General features: G+C 41.7%; 1 protein-coding gene across 1 annotated transcript in view; it reads right to left on the bottom strand.

Annotated features, from left to right (window-relative positions):
* LOC106596178 (thyroglobulin-like) overlaps positions 1-12,977 on the bottom strand; it is a 95,731-nt gene that overhangs the window by 61,615 nt on the left and 21,139 nt on the right. Inside the window, exons 21-31 of the mRNA XM_082974956.1 lie at positions 12,140-12,181; positions 11,990-12,031; positions 11,739-11,883; positions 11,370-11,528; positions 10,478-10,621; positions 10,081-10,245; positions 9,256-9,378; positions 8,935-9,050; positions 7,129-7,237; positions 6,688-6,885; positions 5,610-5,780 (exon numbers count right to left, since the gene is read on the bottom strand). Of these exons, the coding sequence (XP_082831082.1) occupies positions 5,610-5,780; positions 6,688-6,885; positions 7,129-7,237; positions 8,935-9,050; positions 9,256-9,378; positions 10,081-10,245; positions 10,478-10,621; positions 11,370-11,528; positions 11,739-11,883; positions 11,990-12,031; positions 12,140-12,181 (1,414 nt within the window). The remainder of the gene's footprint in view (positions 1-5,609; positions 5,781-6,687; positions 6,886-7,128; positions 7,238-8,934; positions 9,051-9,255; positions 9,379-10,080; positions 10,246-10,477; positions 10,622-11,369; positions 11,529-11,738; positions 11,884-11,989; positions 12,032-12,139; positions 12,182-12,977) is intronic.

The following is a 12,977-nucleotide window of genomic DNA, read 5'->3' on the forward strand; positions in this document are numbered from 1 at the left end:
TAACCACTTAGTTACTGTGTGAAGTACCACTTCATAACCACTTAGTTACAGAGTAACACTTCATAACCACTAAGTTACAGAGTAGAGTACCACTTCATAACCACTTAGTTACAGAGTAGAGTACCACTTCATAACCACTTAGTTACAGAGTAGAGTAACACTTCATAACCACTTAGTTACAGAGTAGAGTAACACTTCATAACCACTAAGTTACAGAGTAGAGTAACACTTCATAACCACTTAGTTACTGTTTGAAGTACGACTTCATAACCACTTAGTTACAGAGTAGAGTAACACTTCATAACCACTTAGTTACTGTGTGAAGTACCACTTCATAATCACTTAGTTACAGAGTACCACTTCATAACCACTTAGTTACAGAGTAACACTTCATAACCACTTAGTTACAGAGTAACACTTCATAACCACTAAGTTACTGTGTGAAGTACCACTTCATAACCACTAAGTTACTGTGTGAAGTACCACTTCATAACCACTTAGTTACTGTGTGAAGTACCACTTCATAATCACTTAGTTACAGAGTACCACTTCATAACCACTTAGTTACAGAGTAACACTTCATAACCACTAAGTTACAGAGTAGAGTAACACTTCATAACCACTTAGTTACAGAGTAGAGTAACACTTCATAACCACTTAGTTACAGAGTAGAGTAACACTTCATAACCACTTAGTTATAGAGTAGAGTAACACTTCATAACCACTTAGTTACAGAGTAACACTTCATAACCACTTAGTTACAGAGTAACACTTCATAACCACTTAGTTACAGAGTAGAGTAACACTTCATAACCACATAGTTACAGAGTAGAGTACCACTTCATAACCACTTAGTTACAGAGTAGAGAAACACTTCATAACCACTAAGTTACAGAGTAGAGTACCACTTCATAACCACTTAGTTACAGAGTAGAGTAACACTTCATAACCACATAGTAACAGAGTAGAGTACCACTTCATAACCACTTAGTTACAGAGTAGAGTAACACTTCATAACCACTTAGTTACAGAGTAGAGTAACACTTCATAACCACTAAGTTACAGAGTAGAGTAACACTTCATAACCACTTAGTTACTGTTTGAAGTACCACTTCATAACCACTTAGTTACAGAGTAGAGTAACACTTCATAACCACTTAGTTACTGTGTGAAGTACCACTTCATAATCACTTAGTTACAGAGTACCACTTCATAACCACTTAGTTACAGAGTAACACTTCATAACCACTAAGTTACTGTGTGAAGTACCACTTCATAACCACTAAGTTACTGTGTGAAGTACCACTTCATAACCACTTAGTTACTGTGTGAAGTACCACTTCATAATCACTTAGTTACAGAGTACCACTTCATAACCACTTAGTTACAGAGTAACACTTCATAACCACTAAGTTACAGAGTAGAGTAACACTTCATAACCACTTAGTTACAGAGTAGAGTAACACTTCATAACCACTTAGTTACAGAGTAGGGAGTACCACTTCATAACCACTTAGTTACTGTGTGAAGTACCACTTCATAACCACTTAGTTACAGAGTAACACTTCATAACCACTAAGTTACAGAGTAGAGTAACACTTCATAACCACTTAGTTACAGAGTAGAGTACCACTTCATAACCACTTAGTTACAGAGTAGGGAGTACCACTTCATAACCACTTAGTTACTGTGTGAAGTACCACTTCATAACCACTTAGTTACAGAGTAACACTTCATAACCACTAAGTTACAGAGTAGAGTAACACTTCATAACCACTTAGTTACTGTGTGAAGTACCACTTCATAACCACTAAGTTACAGAGTAGAGTAACACTTCATAACCACTTAGTTACTGTGTGAAGTACCACTTCATAACCACTAAGTTACAGAGTAGAGTAACACTTCATAACCACTTAGTTACTGTGTGAAGTACCACTTCATAACCACTTAGTTACAGAGTAACACTTCATAACCACTAAGTTACAGAGTAGAGTAACACTTCATAACCACTTAGTTACAGAGTAGAGTACCACTTCATAACCACTTAGTTACAGAGTAGAGTAACACTTCATAACCACTTAGTTACAGAGTAGAGTAACACTTCATAACCACTAAGTTACAGAGTAGAGTAACACTTCATAACCACTTAGTTACTGTTTGAAGTACGACTTCATAACCACTTAGTTACAGAGTAGAGTAACACTTCATAACCACTTAGTTACTGTGTGAAGTACCACTTCATAATCACTTAGTTACAGAGTACCACTTCATAACCACTTAGTTACAGAGTAACACTTCATAACCACTTAGTTACAGAGTAACACTTCATAACCACTAAGTTACTGTGTGAAGTACCACTTCATAACCACTAAGTTACTGTGTGAAGTACCACTTCATAACCACTTAGTTACTGTGTGAAGTACCACTTCATAATCACTTAGTTACAGAGTACCACTTCATAACCACTTAGTTACAGAGTAACACTTCATAACCACTAAGTTACAGAGTAGAGTAACACTTCATAACCACTTAGTTACAGAGTAGAGTAACACTTCATAACCACTTAGTTACAGAGTAGAGTAACACTTCATAACCACTTAGTTATAGAGTAGAGTAACACTTCATAACCACTTAGTTACAGAGTAACACTTCATAACCACTTAGTTACAGAGTAACACTTCATAACCACTTAGTTACAGAGTAGAGTAACACTTCATAACCACATAGTTACAGAGTAGAGTACCACTTCATAACCACTTAGTTACAGAGTAGAGAAACACTTCATAACCACTAAGTTACAGAGTAGAGTACCACTTCATAACCACTTAGTTACAGAGTAGAGTAACACTTCATAACCACATAGTAACAGAGTAGAGTACCACTTCATAACCACTTAGTTACAGAGTAGAGTAACACTTCATAACCACTTAGTTACAGAGTAGAGTAACACTTCATAACCACTAAGTTACAGAGTAGAGTAACACTTCATAACCACTTAGTTACTGTTTGAAGTACCACTTCATAACCACTTAGTTACAGAGTAGAGTAACACTTCATAACCACTTAGTTACTGTGTGAAGTACCACTTCATAATCACTTAGTTACAGAGTACCACTTCATAACCACTTAGTTACAGAGTAACACTTCATAACCACTAAGTTACTGTGTGAAGTACCACTTCATAACCACTAAGTTACTGTGTGAAGTACCACTTCATAACCACTTAGTTACTGTGTGAAGTACCACTTCATAATCACTTAGTTACAGAGTACCACTTCATAACCACTTAGTTACAGAGTAACACTTCATAACCACTAAGTTACAGAGTAGAGTAACACTTCATAACCACTTAGTTACAGAGTAGAGTAACACTTCATAACCACTTAGTTACAGAGTAGGGAGTACCACTTCATAACCACTTAGTTACTGTGTGAAGTACCACTTCATAACCACTTAGTTACAGAGTAACACTTCATAACCACTAAGTTACAGAGTAGAGTAACACTTCATAACCACTTAGTTACAGAGTAGAGTACCACTTCATAACCACTTAGTTACAGAGTAGGGAGTACCACTTCATAACCACTTAGTTACTGTGTGAAGTACCACTTCATAACCACTTAGTTACAGAGTAACACTTCATAACCACTAAGTTACAGAGTAGAGTAACACTTCATAACCACTTAGTTACTGTGTGAAGTACCACTTCATAACCACTAAGTTACAGAGTAGAGTAACACTTCATAACCACTTAGTTACTGTGTGAAGTACCACTTCATAACCACTAAGTTACAGAGTAGAGTAACACTTCATAACCACTTAGTTACTGTGTGAAGTACCACTTCATAACCACTTAGTTACAGAGTAACACTTCATAACCACTAAGTTACAGAGTAGAGTAACACTTCATAACCACTTAGTTACAGAGTAGAGTACCACTTCATAACCACTTAGTTACAGAGTAGAGTAACACTTCATAACCACTTAGTTACAGAGTAGAGTAACACTTCATAACCACTAAGTTACAGAGTAGAGTAACACTTCATAACCACTTAGTTACTGTTTGAAGTACGACTTCATAACCACTTAGTTACAGAGTAGAGTAACACTTCATAACCACTTAGTTACTGTGTGAAGTACCACTTCATAATCACTTAGTTACAGAGTACCACTTCATAACCACTTAGTTACAGAGTAACACTTCATAACCACTTAGTTACAGAGTAACACTTCATAACCACTAAGTTACTGTGTGAAGTACCACTTCATAACCACTAAGTTACTGTGTGAAGTACCACTTCATAACCACTTAGTTACTGTGTGAAGTACCACTTCATAATCACTTAGTTACAGAGTACCACTTCATAACCACTTAGTTACAGAGTAACACTTCATAACCACTAAGTTACAGAGTAGAGTAACACTTCATAACCACTTAGTTACAGAGTAGAGTAACACTTCATAACCACTTAGTTACAGAGTAGAGTAACACTTCATAACCACTTAGTTATAGAGTAGAGTAACACTTCATAACCACTTAGTTACAGAGTAACACTTCATAACCACTTAGTTACAGAGTAACACTTCATAACCACTTAGTTACAGAGTAGAGTAACACTTCATAACCACATAGTTACAGAGTAGAGTACCACTTCATAACCACTTAGTTACAGAGTAGAGAAACACTTCATAACCACTAAGTTACAGAGTAGAGTACCACTTCATAACCACTTAGTTACAGAGTAGAGTAACACTTCATAACCACATAGTAACAGAGTAGAGTAACTCTTCATAACCACTAAGTTACAGAGTATAGTAACACTTCATAACCACATAGTTACAGAGTAGAGTACCACTTCATAACCACTTAGTTACAGAGTAGAGTACCACTTCATAACCACTTAGTTACAGAGTAGAGTAACACTTCATAACCACATAGTAACAGAGTAGAGTAACTCTTCATAACCACTAAGTTACAGAGTATAGTAACACTTCATAACCACATAGTTACAGAGTAGAGTACCACTTCATAACCACTTAGTTACAGAGTAGAGTAACACTTCATAACCACTTAGTTACAGAGTAACACTTCATAACCACTTAGTAACAGAGTACAGTACCACTTCATAACCACTTAGTTACAGAGTAGAGTACCACTTCATAACCACTAAGTTACAGAGTAGAGTACCACTTCATAACCACTTAGTTACAGAGTAGAGTACCACTTCATAACCACTAAGTTACAGAGTAGAGTACCACTTCATAACCACTTAGTTACAGTGTAGAGTACCACTTCATAACCACTTAGTTACAGAGTAGAGTACCACTTCATAACCACTAAGTTACAGAGTAGAGTACCACTTCATAACCACTTAGTTACAGAGTAGAGTAACACTTCATAACCACTTAGTTACAGAGTACAGTATCATCATCTAGTCCACCTATACTGTACAGGCAGGTTTCCTGGACACAGCTTCAGCCTCGTCTTTGACCCCAAAGTATTTCCATTGGAGATCCTTAATTGAGCTTTAAGTCCAGGACTAGGTTTAATCTGTGTCTGGGAAAATGTCCTTAAATGTTAGGATAATAGTGTAGGTAGATATCCTTACTGATGGTCAAGTCTTGTCCTCCAAAGTTAAAGATGAACTGTTTCTGCAGTTTGTTGTAGGTGACTCCAGCCCCACAGATCCTGTTAGCCTTGGCCAAGCCAGACACATCCCAGTCTGCCTCACTGCATAGCAACATGTCTGGGTAGCTCAGCAGTCCACACATAATGGTACCTGGATGGACAGAGAGAGACAGAGACAGAATGATGAGAGAGAGAGAGAGAGAGAGAGAGAGAGGAGAGAGAGAGAGAGAGAGAGAGAGAGAGAGAGGAGGGGGAGATGTCAAGAATTTAATTGCTCATCAATGATAATAAAATATAATATATTGAGATTTACATTGGTTCAGGATGTGCATTGGTTTTTATAAACTGGGTGGTTCGAGCCCTGAATGCTGATTGGCTGAAAGCCGTGGTATATTAGACCATATACCATGGGTATGACAAAACATGTATTTTTACTGCTCTAATTATGTTGGTAACCAGTTTATGATAGCAATAAGGCACCTCGGGAGTTAGAGATATATGGCCAATATAACACGTCTAAGGGCTGTATCTTAAGGCTCCAGAGTGGCGCAGCGGTCTAAGGCACTGCATCTCAGTGCTAGAGGCGTCACTACAGGTCCTGGTTCAATTCCAGGCTGTATCACATCCGGCCGTGATTGGGAGTCCCATAGGGCGGTGCACAATTGGCCCAGCGTCTTCCGGGTTTGGCCGGGGTAGGCCATCATTGTAAATAAGAATTTGTTCTTAACTGACTTGGTTAGATAAAGGTTGAATAAAGGATATATATATATTTTTTTTAAACAGCCCTTAGCCGTGTTATATTGGCCATATACCACACCCCCTCAGGCCTTATTGCTTAAATATCCAACCTATTGGAAATTGGCTAAGATTCAATAAGTGTATGAGCTTCCTCACTAAGCAGCATCACACAACGTGGTTCTGGATGCTGTCTTCACATATGACACAGCCTTTTTAGCTCGGTCCGTTTGTGCTCTTGTCCACTCCATTGATGTCTTGGCATGACAAGCAGTTGGGCATGCTAGCACAAACAGACTGGCACTCAGCCTACAGCCTTTTACCTCCGTTGAGAACGTTCTGGTTGAGGATGAAGCCATCACAGCAGGTGTTCCGGGTACACTCGTCCTGACAGAAACGATGGACGTCGGTCAGAGTGGTTCTTTCAGCTGCAAACACCATGGTATGGTACACACCAGAACTGGCCTTACGGAAACTCAACCTTTCAAAGGTCTTCTGGGCCTTACTGGTGAATTCATGACCTATGATACAGAGAGAGACTGATTCTCATGGTTTGGTAGAGAAACGCAGCTGCATTTGAAGCAGGAAAAAATTAAATAGATTCATGTCTGATTGTACAGTAGGTGAATTCCTTATTCTATTGAGAGGAGCTAGAGAGAGAGGACTTCATGGACTGTTATGAGAGGGGAGCACAAAGAACAGGATGGACGTTGTGGATTTCAGCAGAGTCACTTTATAAGAGGACAAACAAGCTCATACTGAACCTTTCTTCCTGATGACCGTGACGTTCCGTCTGTCAGCCCCGTTCACCTTCAGAGAACAGCTCAGGTTCTGGAACATATCAGCACCTGCATTTCCCAGGAACCCTTTGGTCTGGGAATCACAAGGAAAGGGGACACTTGAAAAAGTTATCACACACCCAACAATATCAAATGGAAACAGCAGTTACAGCCAAACAGTTTCAAAAACATCAAACCTACTATGTCAATTTGGTGTGTTGATTTGTTCTGCGATGAATAATTGAATATAATGCGATAGTAACATTTCTGAGAGATTATAGTGATGTTCCTTGTTTGATTAGATGAGCCCTAATGACCCTGTAACCCTCTTCTATCTCCTGTAGTGTGAATCAGGGGTCCAGAGCCCTAATGACCCTGTAACCCTCTTCTATCTCCTGTAGTGTGAATCAGGGGTCCAGAGCCCTAATGACCCTGTAACCCTCTTCTATCTCCTGTAGTGTGAATCAGGGGTCCAGAGCTCTAATGACCCTGTAACCCTCTTCTATCTCCTGTAGTGTGAATCAGGGGTCCAGAGCCCTAATGACCCTGTAACCCTCTTCTATCTCCTGTAGTGTGAATCAGGGGTCCAGAGCCCTAATGACCCTGTAACCCTCTTCTATCTCCTGTAGTGTGAATCAGGGGTCCAGAGCCCTAATGACCCTGTAACCCTCTTCTATCTCCTGTAGTGTGAATCAGGGGTCCAGAGCTCTAATGACCCTGTAACCCTCTTCTATATCCTGTAGTGTGAATCAGGGGTCCAGAGCCCTAATGACCCTGTAACCCTCTTCTATCTCCTGTAGTGTGAATCAGGGGTCCAGAGCTCTAATGACCCTGTAACCCTCTTCTATATCCTGTAGTGTGAATCAGGGGTCCAGAGCCCTAATGACCCTGTAACCCTCTTCTATCTCCTGTAGTGTGAATCAGGGGTCCAGAGCTCTAATGACCCTGTAACCCTCTTCTATATCCTGTAGTGTGAATCAGGGGTCCAGAGCCCTAATGACCCTGTAACCCTCTTCTATCTCCTGTAGTGTGAATCAGGGGTCCAGAGCCCTAATGACCCTGTAAGCCTCTTCTATATCCTGTAGTGTGAATCAGGGGTCCAGAGCTCTAATGACCCTGTAACCCTCTTCTATCTCCTGTAGTGTGAATCAGGGGTCCAGAGCTCTAATGACCCTGTAACCCTCTTCTATATCCTGTAGTGTGAATCAGGGGTCCAGAGCTCTAATGACCCTGTAACCCTCTTCTATCTCCTGTAATGTGAATCAGGGGTCCAGAGCCAGCTAATGACCCTGTAACCCTCTTCTATATCCTGTAGTGTGAATCAGGGGTCCAGAGCTCTAATGACCCTGTAACCCTCTTCTATCTCCTGTAATGTGAATCAGGGGTCCAGAGCCAGCTAATGACCCTGTAACCCTCTTCTATCTCCTGTAATGTGAATCAGGGGTCCATGACATAGGTTGCTTCCCAAATATCACCCTACACCCTTTATAGAGCACTGCCTTTGACCAGTGGTGTAAAGTACTTCAGTAAAAATACTTTAAAGTACTACTTAAGTAGTTTTTTAGGGTTTCTGTACTTTACTACTTATATCAATTATGAATGACTTTCACTTTTACTTGAGTTATTTTCTATTAAGGTACCTTTACTTTGACTCAAGTATACCAATTGAGTCCTTTTTCCACCACTGCTTTTGACCAGAGCCCACAGAGCACTATATAAGAAATGTGGGTTCCATTTGGGACAGGTCCATACTGTGGAGGGAGAAAAAGACAGATTGTGGACGTCCCATACTTGCTCAGAGGTTTCGCATTGGATGTTAGCAGCGTCGGTGCTGTAGAGTTCACAGTGACTTTGTCCTTCTTCTGCGTAAAGGACAACGTAAAGACAAGTCTGGACCTGGGCACAAGCTGGGGATTGACACAAACATAACCAATGTTTTACACTAGTGGTTTTGGTATATAAACACGTAGTGCGTCAGAAATTGCACCCTATTCCCTATATAGTGTATGACTTTTGACCAGGGACCATAGGCCTGTAGTAAGGAACTCACGCTACAGGGAATCGGGTGCCATTTGTGACACATCCTTTTATTGTGGAAAAGGATGACCTCACCTAACACACACGTCCTGAGTTGTTTCTCCATGGTCGTGTCTGACGTCTCTGAGCTGAGGACAACATAGTCTTCTGCTGCTGGAGAAAACGCTGATCTGGGAACTGTCTCAAACCTCTCCAGAACTGCAGAAGGAGAAATGGAAACATTAGGATACACAACAACAAAATGAAGGTGTCTTGACACACAAAAATAGACAAACTTCACAAATTCATTTTTTTGTTTTTGAATGTTTTTCTCTTGCTTACACAACAAATTGACATTACTCTAGCACTTCAGTCATTCCTGTACTGTATATATAATATGTATAAATATACCACTTGACGTAATATGAGTTCCTTTTAGTTAAAAAAAATAAAAAATAAAGTACAAGAAAGGTTGCAACTTTGAACTGTTGACTAAGAGCATAGCAGCACAAGTAGAGGTCACACACAAAACTCTTCAAATCCTAATAACATTGTTGAGCATGATTCCTAGGTTTAGTCTCTCTCTAGTGATCCTCAGACAGAACCTGAGTCACAGGAAGTGGTCCAACTGGCACCCTATGCAGTACACTACTTTTGACCAAAGCCCAATGGTCCCTGGCCAAAATAGGAAGTATGGCTCCATTTGGGACGCGTACAGTGTGACTCAGGTATCTATTGATGTTTCAGCCATGTGTTAAAACACTGGTCCATAAAAAAACTTCAAATAGACCTGAGTCACCTGACTAAGAACTTCTCGCTCAAACTGTTTGTTTGTTTCCAGTCCACAGAGACAATACATTCACTTTCTGGGGCAGCAATACAAGAGACTCTTTGTTCTTAAAACGCTGACCCAGACAGTACCTGAACATTCTCCCTCAGACAGAGGCTGGCCAGTGGTTGTCCACTCCAGCTGCTCTCCGCTGGACGTCACACAGCGCCACCTCCTGGTCTGGATGTCCTGCTGGGCCAACAGGAAGTCCCCTCCCTCTGAACACATCAGGTCACTGCGCTGGCACTCTGTCAAACCTGGACATTGCAAAAAACTCATATAAACAACCGTGGGTGAATTGAGCAGTTAAGCTGCCTATGTTTAGGGGATAGGACGATGGTCCAAGACCTTAGTAAATATCATAGATCTACATAATAATAAAGTCAAATATACTCCCCAATGCTCTCAAACACTGGGTGAGCTGAGCAACAGAAGCCCAGCGGTAATAAGGAACCCAAAGAGGTCCATGTTTCCCATCTCCTCACTCACAGTGTGCGGCAGTGGAAGCTCCGTTAGAGGACGTGCCTTTAGGACACATGGTACAGAAGTCTGTCCCCTCCTGGTCTTGGTAGGAGCCCTGAGGACAGGGAGAACACACACCTCCACTGGAAAACATACCCGCAGGACACACCACTATAGGAGGGAGGAGAGAGAGAGAGAGAGAGAGAGAGAGAGAGAGAGAGAGAGAGAGAGAGAGAGAGAGAGAGAGAGAGAAGGAGAGAGAAAGAGAGAGGGGCGAGAGAGGGAAAGAGGAAATAGAGGGAGAAAAGAAAGATGGAGGGAAAGAGAGAGAAAAGAGCGAGTGAGAGAAAAGAAAGATGGAGGGAGAGATAGAAAAGAAAGGTGGAGGGAGAGAGAGAGAGGAGAGGGAGAGAGAGAGAGAGAGAGAGAGGGAGAGAGGGAGAAAAGAAAGATGGAGGGAGAGAGGGAGAGAGAGAGAAAAGAAAGATGAGAGAGAGAGGGAGAGAGAGAGAAAAGAAAGATGAGAGAGAGGAGAGAGAGAGAGGGAGAGAGAGAGAAAAGAAAGATGGAGAGAGGAGAGAGAGAGAAAAGAAAGATGAGGGGGAGCGAGAGAGAGAGAGAGAGAGAGAGAGAGAAAAGAGAGAGAAAGAGAGAGAGCAAGAGAGAGAAAAGAAAGATGGAGAAGGGGATAGAGAGAGAGGAGAGAGAGAAGAGAGAGAGAGGAGAGGAGAGAGGAGAGAGAGAAAAGAGAGAGAGAGAGAAAGGGAGGGTGTGTGTTATACATTCAGTTACTAATAATGCTGTCATCCGGGTCGTGACCTTTAGTAAATCAGTAAGTATGCACTTTTATTTCATATGAACTGATATACAGTAGTTCAGGCCAGGTTGTGTTTTAGGGGGACAGGTAATAAGGACGTACCACATCCTGTTCCAACACGCTGGTAGCCATTGGAACAGCCAAAGTCAGGTGCTGAGGTAGAGAGGACTCTGGGTTCAGAGGTCAAGAGGGAGCGGTAGGGGTCACTACCCATCAGGCCTAGCAGCCCATCCAACAGCCTGTCCTCACTGAGCGCCACATCTGGAAACAGATGATTCACTAATGACTTACATTCCACAAATACTTCTGTTGTACCATTCAATGAAACATGAAAAGGCGCGTTGCACACCTCCAATAAAATATACACACAAAGTCAAAGTTTAAAATGCAGAAACTAGTCTTGAGACATATTTAAGGGGTGTGAGACAGTATTTGTGGCTTTCATTGAGAAATATTGTCTGTGCTCCTTACCGACGTCATGCAGGTCTGGCAGAACAGAGACAGGAAGGTCTGAGAGAAGAGCCCTCCAGCTGACCTGAACACTGACACTTTCCTCACTCACACACTCTACAGAGACGGACGACTCATCACACACTGACACAGAGCTGAACATCAGCTAGAACAGGAGAGACACAGTAGTTAGCCAACCTGTACAGACTCATCACACACTGACACAGAGCTGAACATCAGCTAGAACAGGAGAGACACAGTAGTTAGCCAACCTGTACAGACTCATCACACACTGACACAGAGCTGAACATCAGCTAGAACAGGAGAGACACAGTAGTTAGCCAACCTGTACAGACTCATCACACACTGACACAGAGCTGAACATCAGCTAGAACAGGAGAGACACACAGTAGTTAGCCAACCTGTACAGACTCATCACACACTGACACAGAGCTGAACATCAGCTAGAACAGGAGAGACACAGTAGTTAGCCAACCTGTACAGACTCATCACACACTGACACAGAGCTGAACATCAGCTAGAACAGGAGAGACACAGTAGTTAGCCAACCTGTACAGACTCATCACACACTGACACAGAGCTGAACATCAGCTAGAACAGGAGAGACACACAGTAGTTAGCCAACCTGTACAGACTCATCACACACTGACACAGAGATGAAGGTCACAGTAGTTAGCCAACCTGTACAGACTCATCACACACTGACACAGAGCTGAACATCAGCTAGAACAGGAGAGACACACAGTAGTTAGCCAACCTGTACAGACTCATCACACACTGACACAGAGCTGAACATCAGCTAGAACAGGAGAGACACAGTAGTTAGCCAACCTGTACAGACTCATCACACACTGACACAGAGCTGAACATCAGCTAGAACAGGAGAGACACAGTAGTTAGCCAACCTGTACAGACTCATCACACACTGACACAGAGATGAAGGTCACAGTAGTTAGCCAACCTGTACAGACTCATCACACACTGACACAGAGCTGAACATCAGCTAGAACAGGAGAGACACAGTAGTTAGCCAACCTGTACAGACTCATCACACACTGACACAGAGCTGAACATCAGCTAGAACAGGAGAGACACAGTAGTTAGCCAACCTGTACAGACTCATCACACACTGACACAGAGCTGAACATCAGCTAGAACAGGAGAGACACAGTAGTTAGCCAACCTGTACAGACTCATCACACACTGACACAGAGCTGAACATCAGCTAGAACAGGAGAG

The sequence above is a fragment of the Salmo salar genome, chromosome 05, assembly GCF_965601325.2.
Source record: "Salmo salar chromosome 05, fSalSal1, whole genome shotgun sequence".
Classification (NCBI taxonomy): Eukaryota; Metazoa; Chordata; class Actinopteri; order Salmoniformes; family Salmonidae; genus Salmo; species Salmo salar.